Below are 16,874 nucleotides of genomic sequence, written 5' to 3'. Positions count from 1 at the left end.
AATGATTTTAATGATCACAGTCACCAAAAATATAGAAACTTAAAAAAACTCACCTAAACTTGAATCATATTTTAGACCTTATAGAGCAGTCACTGTCTAAAACAAGGGTTCTCCACCTTTTCAGCCTGTGACCCCAAAATAAAGGTGCCAGAGACCAGGGACCCCAATGTGCCTGAAGGTGGCTGAACAGCCATGCACATTTAAGAATAGTCATGTGCAGACAGGGCTGCCCATTAGGGGGGAAAAATGGGAGAGCTCTCTGGGGCCCAGCCAAACTGGGGGCCAGCAAAATCATGGTCCATTGTAAAGTTAAACTGTAGTGTTTTATATTTAACCTGAATAATAACCACTCTTATCAAAGAAACACATTTTAATTCATTTGTGTAGTAAGTAGCCCTCTTAAAAATGTAAATCCTTTTGTTAAAGATAGAATTAAAATACATTACATTGTGTTCATAAAGGCAAAAAATGGTGGAAAAGATGGTGAAATTACATTTTTAAAGTAGCAGGAAGGGGTTACAAATGCCAAAAATCAGATGAAAGTAGCAGAAAATAACCAAAAAATGGCAAAAATGGGCATATTAAGTGGTAAAAGGGGATTCAAGAGTGGCTGAAATGGCGTTTAAGTGACAAAAATAGGTTGAAATTTGATGAAATGGGATGAAAATTAATATATATTGGAAAAACAGGGATAGTGGAGGCAGAAATAGTCAGAAACTGACAAAAATGGGCATATCAAATTGTGAAATGTGACTTAAAAAGTGCTAAAAGGGTTTAATAGTGGCAATAATGTGTCAACAGGGCCAACAGTAGGCAGAGAGTTGCAAGATTTGGTTTAGAAGTGGAAAAAATAGGAAAAAAAGTGGTGGAAAGGAAAAAATGGACAAAAAAAAGGTTTTAAGTTGCAAAAATGTGTTAAAATTGGCCTAATTGAGGGAAGAGTGATAAAAGTTGGATAAAAATAGGCAAAATTGATGCAAAGTGGCAAAAGTGTTATTCAAAAATGTGCTTGTTTTTTTTTAAGGCATCTGGACACCCCCTTTTAGTGTCTTGCGACCCCCAATGGGGTCCCGACCCCAACGTTGAGAACCCCCAGTCTAAAACAGTAGTTCTCAGCTGGTCTGACATCAGGACCCACCACCACCTTAAGAGAAATTGCGATCCAAGTTTTTGAACATTTTCAACCACTCAAATACATCTACAGTAGATCAAAGAGCCAGGCCAAAATAAACATTTTTCAGAAAGAACATCATTACAGAAGGAAATCCATGCATTTCATTTTACCACGTTTTCCCAAGACAGCATGGGAATTTGGTAATTTCATAATGAATGTCATCAATATCTTGAAAAAAATCTGATGTTATCCAAAAAAAAGAGGAGATGAATAAGTTGAATTGTTGAGACAAAGGAACTGGAAGTGTGTGCCTTTCCAAATGTGGACTCCAACTAGGTGTAGAAAAATCTCAGCAAAGATCCAGAGAAATAGGAGGAACGTGAGCTAAATTTCAGGTAAAGTTGCAAAGGGTCTGAATGCTCAAATCAACGTAAAATTTCAGTTTTTCATTCTTCATTAATTTGCAAAAATGTCTTTTTTCACTTTGTCATGTGAGTGTTTAATGAGCGTAAAATCGTTTTTTTTTCAACTGCTGCATCAGGCTGCAACATAGCAAAACTGAAAAAAGAGAAGGGAATCTGAATACTTTCTGAATGCAATGTACACAAAGTGCATCGCTCCACTGCTGACTCTGCTGATCCCGTTTCACCTCTGCAATGCCTCTGCTGCCTCATCCAAAATCAGCACAGAGAAGGGATCACTCAGTCTCCCTTTTCTGCCTCCCTGACATTCATACTGAGGGAGAAACATCATGTGCGTGCAAAAAACACCTTGAAATGGCGCTACAAATAAGCGAAAAGGTTTAAAATTCAGGTGTTGTAACAACCCATTAGGGAAAAATCCACTGAAACACAGGTAGTAATTATAGAGTTATGTATGCTGAGATAAGGAAGCCAGGAGTTTGCCAAGAAGAATGTAAGGGGAAGCAAAATATTAAATGTTAATTAAAATAGCATTTAACCCATTTTGGTGCCTCTTATCATGCAGAGTAAGCTGCTTAACTTCCTACCTGCAGCTGGGAAACAGCTCGTAGGATATTGTGCCTGTTCTGAAGGAGGGAGGAGGGAGACGAATGAGCTGAGGAGAGGGCCTGCTGCAGCCAGGGAACCTGCTGCCATGCACAGGACAGCTAGAAGATAAGAGGTGCATGCAATTTTAATATGCGATTCATACAATTTTCATTAACTTTATTCCATAAAGTTAAAACAAGTGAATTTAACAGCTCAAGATGTGACAGAAATACCCACTTACATCCTGTGTATTGACTGTGATTTGAATGCATCTACCTGTTAAGAGTAGCATATTGCTCTTCTGAGATCTCACCTTTGCAAACCAAGCAAAGTCCTGGGTGAGGGAAGTGGAGCAGCACTGGATATCCACCAAAGGAATTTGATCTTCTGCTGTCACCAGGATGTTTTCTTTGTGGTAGAAGACAGTTGCCAAGTATACACCCCTATGAGACCAAAGAGAGAGGGAAAAATATGGGAGAAAAACTGAAGATTTTAAAGGTTAAACCATGAGAAATTATTTTTATTGCACTGTTTTTACTGTCAGCCTTAAATAACACTTAACCTTGCTGCAAATTATGCAAATATTGTTTGTGTCTACATTCGAAAAGCAATTACTTCCAAACCCCCCACAGCGATTTCATATAATGTATTCATTGTTCAGTGTAGTGTTTCCTTTTGCTGACCCATTTATCCACTTTCAGCTGCTCGGCTGAGTGTGGTCCACTGAATTCTTGTAGCTGCACAAAGCTTTGATCGTCACGTGCGACTTTCCACAGCCCATTGATTTCAAACATCATCATGCTTAAAAAGAGCTCTTCTCTAATCTGAAGCCTACAGCAGCTTTCATGTGACTACTTTTCTTTTCCAATAACAGCTGAGAGCTCGGACTTGTACTTTGTAGTCTGCGCTGCTGTAATCACATCACGTTAAAGTCGTTATTCCCAGCAGCCTGTAGGCACAGGAGGACAGGTGAGACAGATGGAGCTCTACCTCTGCAGGAGACGAACAAACTTGGTGGCGGACTGGAACAGTTGTTTGATGCCTCGGGACACAGACAGACGCTTGCTGGGACTCTGGGGCTTGGAGCTCTCTGTGGAGAGGAGGAGAGGATCAGACACGATGAGAATCACTCCATCTCAGTGTGCATGATATACATATTTGATTGGATGACAGAGGAGAAACTGTTCATCTGGAGTGAAAACAGTCGATTTAAATAGAACACCTTGGCTTCTGTACACAACATTTAATAAAGGATATGACATTTTGATTGAATGTTGTTTCTGGGACTAATTCATCAATATCTTTGTAGGATTTTTTTGGCCTATGTTCTGAAGAAAATTTCTAAGAGAAACCTGGTTCCTGAACTGCAGAATTGCTCTCATCCATGTTCCTAAAATTAATGAATGCCAGGTGCTCATAAGTTGGAAGCTTGTGCTAGTCAGCACAAGGACACGCCCCTTTTAAGCCCATATAAGGGCATGAGACTGTGGGCTGTGTGCAAACACAGAACTCACACTCTGCACTCCCAAGCATCAGAGAGACAACAAAAATATTAGATAAACTAGACAAAGTAGATGTTGTGCTGCTTGATATGGAATCAAAAAAGGCAGATTAAATTTTATTTCATTTAGTGCCTGTAGTGGATACTTAACCTCCTAAGACCCTGCATGCACAGATAGAAAATCACACATCAGCTCTCCTACAACACAGTAAGAATTTCAGCTATTGGTTTTTTTGGGACGATTGCCCAGAATGTCCACTTAATTTAAAGTAGTTTGCTTGCAATTTTTGGGATAATTTGCTGTTGGGATATTTTGTAGAATTTTCTAAATATTTTCATGGACATTTAGGGGATATGTTTGCATATTTTGGAGAGCTTCATTGGAAAATTTGTCAAAATTTGTTTTGATTTTTATTTGTAGCATTTTTACGAGAATTTGGCAAAGTTATTTGTAATCTTTCGGGAATTGATCAGGGAGTAGGGGATGTCCGTTGAAATTTTCAGCAAATTTCTTTGTATGCAGAAGACTTCCTGGGTGTACTGGTTTGAAAATGGTGTCATAAAAAAATCCTAAATATGTACAGACTTTCAATAAAATTCTAAAATGTTGTGCTGAGTAGTAAGATTCCGTGTTGTCCAGTCCTCCTCCGTCTGATCAGCACATGCACTCCTCTGGAGTTTAAGGTGGGAGAGTTAGCTTTTAGCATAGTGAGCCAACAGTTGGAGCGTGTTATGGTGGCCTCATTGTTGCTCAGGCCACCATAACACACTCTAGCTGTTGGTGGCCTCAGTGTTGCTGGGGTCTTTGGACAGCACAGGACTAAACTTCACAGTTGGAGACCTTAGCACTGGCGGCTCTGGGTATGTGTTAGCAGGGAATAATCATGGACTAGGTCCGGCAGGTACAGCACCCTGGAACCTGTCCATTCACCAGGCATTGGACAAAGCCTCGGCCTCTGGAAGCCTGAACCCCTGAACCTCAGCGGCAGGAGGCTGAAGGAGTTCCCAGGGAGTTAACCAAGTAACCATAAATGACGTCACATTTAGCAGACTGTTGGGGATTAACTAGTTCTGGTTACGGTTTGTGCTAGTACACCTGTAAGTTTGAAGAGGTGTTGGTTGATTTGGACTGTGTTAACCAGCTAGCATGCAAACTCTGCCCCAGTGATGGTAGGCTGGTTGGTTTCTGTGACATATTGGTCCTGGTCCTACCATAGAGAGACAACTTATTTTACCCCCTTGGCCATAGCTACCCTTAAGCTTTTAGGAGATCAGGGTGAAACGAGTCAAAAAAAGTGGGCTTACTTTGAAACTTTTTCAAAAATATTTACTCTTCAGTGTACTCATATGCGCCTGATTTAGGGAGCTGGGTATGTACCTCCTGCGTTTATAAAGTCTATCTCCAAAGAGGTTGTATTACCTATGCAAAATCCTCTGTAACTCGGTTCTCTGGCGTCTTCCAGCAGTTTTCTCACGAGGCCTTCATGATTTCTGAGCTGCGACTTCACTCCATTGCACTCTCTCCAACCTGCCGGAAAAAAGACAGAAACAAATCATCGCTTTCATTTTTATGCAATTATGGAAAATCATTCAAGACATCAAAAACTCATTTGCAGAAGAGCCCAGAGTGCTGCTTTTTTTCCAATCATGGTGATTAGGAGGCGAGAGCGACTACACGAGAGACCATCTGTGACTCTGAAAGTTTCAGTGCTGATTCATCCTGACCTACTAAAAACTTCAGCTTAAGTTAGACATGAAGTTCAAAATAAGTGGAGTTACCAAATGAGCACTGCAATATGATGAATATCAATCATCTCACTTATATGGATAGATTTTGACTCATTTCTGGATTTTGATTACAGATGTAACAATTTCAGAGCCCTTTCTGATGTATTTTTATTACTTTTAGGGCTATTTAACTATTGATTTGAATTGCAATTATTCTATGAATTTTGATAGTTAATGACAATCTCATTCTTTTATCACATGTTGAAATTTAAATATTTAAAATTCAGCTCCACTTTGACAATGTGATGCGATAGTTATACGTATTTTCATTTGAGGATCAAATGCAGTCAAAAAGAGTGTTTTGTGGTGCTGAATTTTAGATTAATTATTTATAAGAGGGCTGCACTACTACACCAGGACGTAGAGCTAGGAGACAGCTCTAAGTCATTCTGTCAGTGTTTAACTGCTATACATTTAGAAATGTGTAGGAGTGTATGCACAAAATGCAAAGTCCAAACATAACTTTTCTAAGTAACCCAGTTTAGCTTAATAATGGCGCTAAAGGATTTTCTCAAGAAACTGTTCCTTTGCGTGCTTTTAATATTTAATTCATGCTGTCTTGATTTAAAAGTGCATTACTTCCTACTCAGATAAAAACCTGCTTGGTCCCCCTTTAAATGGGGAACTTTTGATAAACTTTACCACAAAAAATAAATCAAAACTGCTTAAGGAACTTTAAAATGAGTTAAATATTTGACATGACAAGCTTAAGTTAGTCTAATTTCAGTTTTTTTAAGACTTTTCCAGGGTATGCAGCTACCCTTAATCTATGTATTTACAGTGCTGTGAAAAAGTATTTCCCCCTTCCTGATTTCTTGTTTTTTGCATATGTGTCACACTTAAATGTTTCAGATCATCAAACAAATTTAAATATCCTGAGTAAATACAAAATGCAGTTTTTAAAATAGTGAGTTCATTTATTAATAAAAAAAACATCCAAAACTACCTGGCCCTATGTGAAAAAGTAACTGCTTAATTGTTAAATCATAAATGAACTTTGATTTACCACATTTTAGGACAGTTGAGTTCAATTTCACTGGCCACACTCAGGCCTGACTACTGCCAGATGTTTGAATCCAGAAATCCCTTCAATATAACCTGTCTCATAAAGTCAAGTAGGCTACAAGATCTCAAAAAGTAACACATCCTGGCACAATCTAAAGAAATTCTGTCTGGAAAGGGTTACAAAGCCATTTCTAAAGCTTTGGGACTCAAGCTAACCATAGTGAGAGCCATTATCCACAAATGGAGAAAGCTTGAAACAGTGGGGAGCCTTCAGAGGAGTGGTTGGCCTACCAAAATTACTCCAAGAGCTCAGCGAACCCAGAACATCCAAAGACCTGCAGGCCTCACTGGCCTCAGTTAAGGTCAGAGTTCATGACTCAACCACAAGAAAGACACTGGCAAAAATGGCATCCATGGGAGAGTTCCAAGGCCAAAACCACTGCTGACAAAAAAAAAAAGAACACAAAGGCTCGTCTCAAATTTACCAAGAAGCATCTTGATGATCCTCAAGACATTTGGAGAAATATTCTGTGGACTGACGGGACAAAAATTGAACTTTCTGGAAGATGTGCAGCCTGTTAAATCTGGAGTAAAAATAACACAGCATTTGATAAAAAGAACATCATGCCAACAGTCAAACATGGTGGTGGCAGTGTGATGGTCTGGGGCTGCTTTGCTGCTTCAGGACCTGGACCACTTGCTGTGATTGATGGAACAATGAATTCTGCTGTCTACCAGAAAATCCTGAAGGAGAATGTTTGGCAATAAATTTGGGCTGTAATTGGAAATGCAGCGGGACAATGATCCAAACTAACCCACTCCTGAACGGCTCAAACAACAAACTTAAGGTTTTGGAGTGGCCTAGCCCAAATCCAGACTTAAATCTAATTGAGATGCTATGGTGTGACCTTAAACAGGCCGTCCATGCTGGAAAACCCTCCAATATGGCTGAGTTAAAACAATTCTGCAAAGAAGAGTGGGCCAAAATTCCTCCACAGCGATGAGAAAGACTCACTGCTGGTTACTGCTTGATTTTAGTTATTGCTGCCAAGGGTGGCACAACCAGTTATTTGGTTTAGGGGCCAATGACTTTCACATAGGGCCAGATAAGTTTGGATTTTTTACCCTCAATAAACAAAAATCATCACTTAAAAACTGCATTTTGTATTAACTTGGGTTAACTTGGTCTAATATAAAAATTGGTTTGATGATCCGAAACATTTAAGTGTGACAAATAGATACCGGAAAGGGGTAAAACCCTTTTTCAGGGCACTGTACATAAACTTGGCTGGTAAAACCTCACTTAAATTAGGAATCTTAATGGTAAGAGTGTCCCTGGCTGAGAAGGGCAACAACACTTTTAACAAAGTTAAGGAAATAAAGCACAATCACAACCACAGATAAACCAATTATGGGTCACAGAGCAGAAAGTCATTAGTGAAAACATCTACAACCTGATCCATCTTCCTTCAACATCTTTAATTCGATTTTCTAGATCTAGATAAAAATCCTCTTCTCTGAATCATCAGTTATTGTAGTTCTTCAAGGTTTCCAGCTTTAAATTGGTGCTACAGAGAGGTACAGACAGAAATTGGCTGATGTGCCTGTCAACAAGCCAGGTGTTGGCCAATTATAAGGTTTAACTGATGCATCCCTGGTTTTGATTCCTATTTTTCACCTCTATTTCTCATCATAGTCACACTGGGGTACAATTAATATCATTGCAGAGTATAAAATGGAAAGTAGCAGCAAATAATGCAGTGAGAGAGACTGGATGACATGCAAGAAAGATTATGAGCTGAATTAAAAGTCAAAGCAGCTCGGCTACAAAGCGGATTGACTCGCAGTGACATCTTTAATTCTGCATGTTTTAATAATTCATTTATCTACCAGCCGTGAGTGGATCCGACTCCTTTCACATCGAGCTAGATGTCAGCTAAGTAATTTCATTACACAGCGACAGAGCGAAAAGGAATGGAGCCTTTTCAAAGCGCTAAGCCCACGTTCATTAAAGTCTGCAGTTCTGGATACTCACTGGAGGGGGCAGCGCTGACTGGAGTGGAGCTCTGAGGTGGGCCCCATCCTTTCACATTGAAGGCACTCACTCTCACAAAGTAATGCACTCCCTGCATAGAGAGAAGCAGCAGACACGGAAATTATCACCATGCATTAACCTCCTGATCATCCATTCAGGGCAAATACAACACTCTCATTATTAATTCATCTGGTTAAGTACGCCGTTAGAGGGGAAGAAGTGTTCTCTTATAGCCAGCAGTGAAGTGGATGGCATTAAATACAGTCTGTGTGCAGGTAGGAGTACATCTAAGGTCTTTGTGTTTCTGTGTGTGTAAGTCTTTAACCACTAAAGTGTGTGTCCTTGCTGATACCTAAAGAAACTTGGGGCAAACCTGCCACCAGAATTGGCTGAGCCCCTGAAAAAAACAGTAAATGGGCCCTCCCCAGTTTTGATTAACTGATGATATCAATGCATGTGTTGGACCAGTAGAATCGGTACTAGCGCCCTGGCTAACAGTTACCTTATTTTCAAGCTAAAAGTGTGCCAAGCTTTTATTAGGTCCTGATGTTCATTACTTGTTCATGGTACTTACTTAATACACCAATTTTCATAACTGTTTCCAATCTTTTTTGCATTTCCGTTTTCCATTTTTTAACAATTTTTTGCCATTTTGACATATTTTTTCCATTCTTCCATCCTTTTTTGCCTTTCTTAACCCTTTAACTCCTGAGTTTCTGGACTCTTTTTCTTATTTTAACCATAAAAAGGCCCAGAAAATGTCACGTGAGTTAGTGCTTTTGCCCATTTTTCCACAAAACTAAGGCAGTTATTTACATTTTACTGCATGTTAAGAGTGTTTTAACAGTTGAAAATCCATCAATCCATCCATCTTCTTCCACCTCATTGGGATCCTCTTGACCCAGAGGAGCAGTGGCTCTACTCCGAGTCTCTCCCGGATGGCTGAGCTTCTCACCCTATCTCTAAGGGAGAGCACAGACACCCCGCGGAGGAAACTGAAGAAGGATTGAAAAGCGGGGAACTTTATGCTAGATTTTTCGCGAGAAAAGGTGAAATTACTGCAATAACCACATATGAAGTACAATTTCTCAGCTTTCAGAAACCGTTTTAATTTTTCTAATAACACAAACAGTCATGGAATTATGGTAAAGCATGTGTGCTTCAACAGCTTGTTAACCTATTTTTGCTAGTCACCACTTTTCACCTTTAATTTTGCCACTTTTTATCATTTTTTTGGTGTTCTTTAACTGCTTTTCACTATTTCCCCCCTTTTTTGCCGTTCTGAACCCATTTCTGAAGCTTTTATTCCTTTTTTTTTTTCCATTTTTACCTTTTTTCTTTCTGCAATAATTTAATAATTTTTCCCTTAAAGTTATTTCAGTTCCTTCTACTTTATTATCCAGTATCCTCACATTTGTGCAGATCATGGCTTAACTATGAAGTCTGACAACACTCTACATTATCCAGGGCTGATCAAGTGGCAACTGGACTGGCTCCAAGTTCTTGAAGACGTTTTGCCTCTTCTCCAAAAGGCTTCCTCAGTTCAGGCCAACCAAACCTGGGGGCGGTGCTAACTCCCCATATGACATCATGAGGGGAAATCTGAGGACAGCTTGTTTCAGCCCACATTTTCTGAAAGGTGGAGAAAGAGAGGGGGGAATAGAATGGATTTTTCTGCTACCTGAGGAAATTGTGGACAAGCCAGGGCACATATTTTTGTTAAAAAAAAGCCTGGAAAAGTGATTTTTGCATACTATGTCCCCTTTAAAATCAGCTCTAGATAAACGACAGGAAACTCGATTCATGCCCAGATACCAGTATTCTCTGACTGGAAACAGTGTGGATCTCTGTTGAGTCCAAATATCCCAGATTTAGTCTGTTTTTCTTCTGTGTTTTGCAGCCCGGAGCCGAGCAGTCGTGTCGACTGCGGACGTGACATCGGTGCAAACCCCTATTGTCGAGTATTGTTGAGTGTGTGGCTCCACCTTTTAGGATGCACAGGTAAGATTTATACCCCTACTGAAGGATGACAATAAGTGGGACGATAGGAGTGAGCTTTTTGGGACACTTTCCAACTTTTGCTCTATGGAAGTGCAAAATAAAAAAAAAAAAAATAGCATACCTGGCCATACAGAACTGAACCAGACCACTCGGTGCAAACGACCTATATGTACACCAAACTGTGATGTTCAGGACAAATACAAAAAACTTTACACCATAATCATTGCAGATTGTATAATATTAGACCATATCATATGCCATTGCATCATATTGTATCATAACTTTAGGGTATCATAGCGTACCTCATTATATTCCTTACATACATAAGGTATCGAGATATCCTCTCCTATCCTACCAGATCATATTTAACCGTACTGTGTCGTATACTCTTGTATCATATTGTATCAGAAAATAATGTAATGCACTGTATTACCTATATTATTGTTTCATACTGCATCAGACCAGATTGAAATGCATTGCAGTGTATTATATTGTACCGTTTCACACTGTTCTGTGTCAAATCCTATTGTATGGTGTTGTATCATGTTGTGTTGTGTCATATTAAAGCATGTTGTACTGTTCCCTTATGTATTGAATGTTCTGTGAATACTTTTAATTGTTAGAGTAACAGAGATAGCATTTAAACATGTGGCTTTATGAACTTTAATAACCTTAGTTGCCAGTTTAATCAGTGCCAGCCCTGACAGAAGACCAGACTGTGTTCATGCCTTTGTGTGAGTGAGCGTCTGCAGGTAGTTGATTACTTACTGCAGTGAGTCCCTTGATACTGTGGGATGGGTTCTTTGTCTCTGTAACTTGGGCAGAGCCGAGGATGCGTTTGAAGCTGGCTGAGGTGCTCCATTCAACTGAGAACACAAAACAATCTCACTGAAAGATTATTCTCAGGATTTACTCCAGTCCCAGAAGAGGAAGAAAAAAAGGATTTTTGTGTTTACAGTTTTGGGATCCTGCTCTACCTGGGCTTACTCTCCTCCTTGGCTTCACAGAATAACATTTATTTATCTTCAGAATTATGAAGCAAAAATACAGGAGCAAAACTAGACCCATAAATATCAGGCTTTGATCAAACCTTCTCAACAATACGTTAAAGTCACTGAATTCTGCCCTGAAAATATTGTATGGTTTTGATAACACCACTGTCAGAGAAGGCGATCATCATTTCCCATTTGCAGAAATCCATAAACGTTTTAATAACATCTCGACTTAACATCCCTTTTTAGATGACAGTTTATCCTGTATAATTAGGGGACATTTTTATCCCTGGATAGAATAGAAAGGAAAGGAAAATGGTACCAACATTTCTGACAGTGGGCTAAAAAGCTGTCAAAAAGAAATGGTTTAAAGCTGACCCACTCACCACAGATGAATAGAAAGACATAGTAAATGAAACCCTTGTTATTGAAAGGCTGTCATTTTCATGAAAAGAAAGAAAGAAAAGAAATATTGTACCAGATGTGGACAAAGAGGACTGAGTATGTGAAACCTACAAGGCCAGACTCGGTCTGAACTAACAGAGTAAAGAAGAAGTGGCAATACATCATTTTGAAATATTTTCTCTTATCTAATGGCTCAATCTGTATTATTTCTTACTTTTAATTCTTCGCCATTCCTTCAAACTTTTGAGCATCTAAGGTGAAACCTCCACATGTCAACCTGTAAACATTAACTTAATCAATTCATCTTTTATCTGAACCGTCAATCCCATTTAGGGTTGCCGATCCCAGCTGACGTTAGTTGGAGAGGTAGGGTGGAGACAGACAGGCAGTCATTCTTCCAATCACACCTACGGGCAATTTAGAGTCACCAATCACCTAACAAGCATGTTTTCAGACTAGAGCTGAACGATTTTTGAAAATAATCTTATTGCAATTTTTTCCCTCCAATATTGTGATTGCAATTATTATTTTTAGGTTCCTTGTCTTAGGTATAGTTCAACAAACACAGCCAATAAACCATTCTATATTATGACCAGCGCAATATTAAATAAATTAAACTAGGAACGAAAGATTTGAAAAAAAAATCTTGTTGTGATTTTGGCTCACGCAGCAAATTTGATGATCATTTTTTTTATGTTATTCTCAATTGATTAAGAAAATCATACACATGAACACAGTCTTAATTTCCTCGACTAAAACTACAACTAACTAAAATATTTTTGACAGCCTTTGTTCCATGAGAAAGACTAGAGTAAGATACGTCAAAAATAGACCTTTGATGGCTAAACCTTACTCTTACATGCAAATATCTACCTTACTATGACCCTGGTTCATCCAGACGTTTAAAGCTGTTTTTGGAAGGGTTGTTTATATTGAAGAATTATTTGCTTATTTAGATTTGTTTAACCAGGAAAACCTCATTGAGATAAATAATCTCATTTACAAGAACACCCAACAGCAACAGCAAATTTTGTGAGCGAAGACTGTACCTTCCAGAACTTTTAACTTGAGTAAAATCACACAAATAATATATAAAACAGTTTTTTCCCCCTTCACATACCTCTATATCGGCTGATGAGCCCAATGTTGTTCCCTTCAGGCTCCTTGATAGTCAGAAACAGAGACGAAGAGCTGGTCACCACTATGGACACGTGACTGGGAGGCCCTGGAAGCTCTGGTGAGACATTCAGACAGAAAATATTTAAAATGAGCTCTAGAGTTAATCAATGCACAGTAAACAGACTCAGCAAAGCTCTTTCTTATGTAATATACACTCAGGGACCACTTTATTAGGTACATCTGTATTTAGGCATGTAGACATAGTCAAGAAAGTCTGCTCAAACCAAACATCAGACTATAATAGAAGGTGATTTTACTAGCTTTGAAGTTGTTGGCAGTCTGGCAAATTTTCATTTTTTTTAACTCAGATTCTGACCCAACCGTTCGACCTTGAAGCAGAAATTGAGACTCATCAGATCAAGCAATGTTTTCCATCCATCTGTTGTCCAGTTCTGGTGACCCTGTGTGATTTCTAGCCTCACTTTCCTGTTTTAACCTGACGGGAGTGACACATGATGTGATCTTCTGCTGCTGTAGCCAATCTGCTTCAAGGTCTGATGCTTTTCTGCACACCTCGGTTGTAACAAGGGGTTACTGGAGTTACTGCCTGGTCATTCACCTTTGACCTCTGTCATCGGCAAGGCGTTTTAACTCAGAACTGCTGCTCATCTGACATTTTCTCTTTTCTCCAGGTTATTCTCTGTCATCTTTAGATCTCTAGATCAGTGATTTTCAAACATTTTTGGCTCAAGGCACGCCATCCTCACGCCCATGTAAAATCCCATCTTTAGTTGTAGTATGATGCATGTTTGAAGCACAATGCACAACTAGACATGTCTCACTCCAGCATTATGAACAATTAAATTACAGAAACAAATGTTTAAATTTTTGCAGCCTTAATTTTACCCATACCAGTCCTAGTCACAGTTGTTTATTCAAGCAATCTGCTGTAGCCCAATCCAACCTTCTTAGTACCTGTTTATAGTCATTTTAACACCAAATTCTCCAAAATATGTGCACACTAAATAAAGGCACAGTGAGAAAATGCACAAAATACTGCAGAAAAAAATTGCTTTCTAAGAGGTGGTCTAGTTTTGAATTTTATGACACTTCATGATATGGTGAGTTTTAAAAGTGGTTATCTTAACAACTGATAGATCCAAAAATACCAGTGCAAACATATGGAAAAGTTTCTTAGGTTTTGTAAAGTCATTTTAATCAGGTATGGTTGTGTTCCCAAGGCACAGCCACACCATTTGAGAACCACTGGTCTAAATCAGCAATCAGCAGATTTGCTTGAATCAACATCTGTGACTAAGGATGGTATGGCTACAATTTAGGCTGCAAAACAGGAATTTTAGCATGTATTTATGTAATTAAGTTGTTCTCAGTGGTGGAGTGAGGTATGTCTAGCTGTGCATTGTGGATTTAAAACTAAAGATATTGTTTTGCAAGGATATGAAGATGGTTTGCCTAGATTTGCCTAGAATTTGCCTTGATTTGTGGTGTGCCTTGAGCAAGTAATGTTTGAAAATCACTGCTTTAGATCAGTAGCTGCCTGTCCGTTACAATTTTTGCAAAAAAAAAAAAAAAAAAGTGATATTTCTTCAATTTTGACTAAGTGCAATTGTGCTTTGAATGTGTTTCCACTGAAGGGAGTTTTGGCGGCCTCGTAATTCTGGTAAAATCCCATCTTGCAAGGCACTGCTGCAAGAAAGCTGGATGCTCAAAACCTGTTGTGTTTTGGTACGGTTATGGTCACATCTACAGTGGTTGCCTTGATAATTTTGAACAAACGACAAAGGCGACGGATGATAGTTCAGAGGCAGAGTCCGCATGTATGGCAAAAGCCACGTATAAGGGTATAGAAAGATGTTCAGAAAAGCACTTGCAACACTCAAAGTCACTTAAATCACCTTTCTTCCCCATTCTAACGCCCAGGTTGAACTTTTGTAGTTTGTTTTGAGCATGTGGACAAGCCTAAATTCCTTGGTTGGGGCTTTGCAATTGGCTGATTAGATATATGCATTAATTAGCTTTGAACAGGTGTGCCTAATAAAGAGGTTTACAAGTGTATCTTTTTCATATCTATATTTTAGTCATTGATATCCTTGACCTCAACTGTTACACTGCTCTTTAGCAAAGCCTGCATTCTTACCTGATTCCATACAAACAAAATTAGTGAAAGTGAACTACTAAATTGTAACTATTACAACAGTAACTTCAGCTTTAGTCCTGCTTAACGTGAATTTCTGCAGTGTGATTGTGAACCCCACCACGACCAAGAGTGAATAGATTTAGTCAAAGGCCTTGGGGCAAAGCAGATCAATATTTTACATTTTTGGCTTTTATCTAAAATTCCTTTCTAGTGAGATTTGTCCCAATAGAGAGTTTAATCATGATGCACAAAGAAGAGCATGTGCCTTCTTGCCCTTATAATAACACGGTGGTTATACAAGAGTCAAAGAAAAGAGCTCAAAGTGCTGGAAATAGACATAAAATAAGATTTTTATGCAGAGCAATTAAAGTAATTACATAATCATAAAAAAATTATATTTCTCGAGAATGGAGAGCCAGAGGAAAGATGACTCTAGCAGGTAGGTGCAAGGAAAATAAAGCTAGGAGACACAATTTGGTGTAACACAAGTTGCCCTAAAGCCCCTGGGCATTTGGGGAATTAAAGGTGTGGATTTCTACACATCCTCCACCTCCCAGGCTTTGAATTTTGATATAAGAAGCTACAAGAAGTTTGAAGAGAGGGTGTAGGGCATGGGAGTATTTGGAGAGGTTGATGACAAGTCAATGTAGTGAATTTAAGATGAGTGGAAAAAGGCTGGAGGGAGAGTTTGAAGAGGCCAGCAGATAAGGGTACAAATTGGAAAACTGTCAAAAAATGGATCAGTGTGGTCAGGTAAGACGTGACCTCTATTTACAGGTTCTATATAAAATGTATAATCTGTTTTTAACTGTTCAGTATGTTCAAGTTTCTGTCTGTAGCACTTTTGCAGTAAGAAGCAGCAACTAATCAGGTATCGGCGGGAAAAATAGCCAATATGGAGAGCAAAAACACAAATAATGGTAATGACATCTTTACTTCCATTGGCACGGCTATCAGCAGTGATCTGACAATGATTTATTTTTCCAAATGAGCAGATATTTGCACGTAAGGGCAGCGAACAATCTGCTCTCAAACATCTCAACTACAATGGTGCAGCCTATTGCCTGAAGTGACGCTGACCCCAATATACTTGAACTCCTTCACCTGAGGCAGAGACTCACCCCCCCCCCCCCCCGAAGGGAGCAATACATCTGCAGGAGGGACGGGCATGGTGGCACGGTGCAGGTGAAGGCGGCAGCCTTGGCATACCAATCCCCAATGGCAAAGATCAACTAAACCATGCCTGTAGTTACTCCAACTCAAATGACACTGATTGGTCTGGTCAATCTAATCTTGCATAGCAATTGGATGAGCCAGAAACCATGCCCATCATCAGATAAATTCAATCCACATTGTTTGTGCTGAACCAAAATGATTCTGATCAATCAGTGTCATGTAAAGGCACAGAAAAAAAGGTAAAGAATGCTTTTCATGATGAAAAGACGGTTTTGCTCTTCTGCCAGCCTGCTTAAGAATGAGTTTGGGATCGTTACGGGGGATTGAGTTGTACTCTAAGCCAGTAGCCATTACCTTGGATGTAGCTTAAATAAAGCAACAGTTTAATCAGACCTCAACCACTTTTTTAACCAAACAAGAGCAAAGAGCCACACCCAAAGCTTCTCTTACCAGATACCAGATGTTTTAAATCTTTGTCTTTGCACTAAAATTGAATGTATGCACTTTCTATGAACAAAATTTATTTTTCTATGCTTTTATACACTTTCTGTACTGTAAATGCACTTCATA

At 39.1% G+C, this 16,874-nt stretch overlaps 1 protein-coding gene across 2 annotated transcripts in view; it reads right to left on the bottom strand.

The window, feature by feature from the left end:
- The window catches only part of LOC121529508 (ankyrin repeat and fibronectin type-III domain-containing protein 1-like), a 58,537-nt gene that overhangs the window by 22,360 nt on the left and 19,303 nt on the right, over positions 1-16,874 (bottom strand). For both annotated transcript variants that reach the window (XM_041817423.1, XM_041817424.1), the window contains 7 exons: positions 12,972-13,085; positions 11,223-11,320; positions 8,454-8,544; positions 5,046-5,153; positions 3,115-3,214; positions 2,438-2,567; positions 2,124-2,243 (listed from right to left, as the gene is read on the bottom strand). In XM_041817423.1, the coding sequence (XP_041673357.1) occupies positions 2,124-2,243; positions 2,438-2,567; positions 3,115-3,214; positions 5,046-5,153; positions 8,454-8,544; positions 11,223-11,320; positions 12,972-13,085 (761 nt within the window). The remainder of the gene's footprint in view (positions 1-2,123; positions 2,244-2,437; positions 2,568-3,114; positions 3,215-5,045; positions 5,154-8,453; positions 8,545-11,222; positions 11,321-12,971; positions 13,086-16,874) is intronic.

The sequence above is a fragment of the Cheilinus undulatus genome, linkage group 21 (assembly GCF_018320785.1).
Source record: "Cheilinus undulatus linkage group 21, ASM1832078v1, whole genome shotgun sequence".
Classification (NCBI taxonomy): Eukaryota; Metazoa; Chordata; class Actinopteri; order Labriformes; family Labridae; genus Cheilinus; species Cheilinus undulatus.
This window is presented reverse-complemented; position numbering and strand designations above follow the sequence as displayed.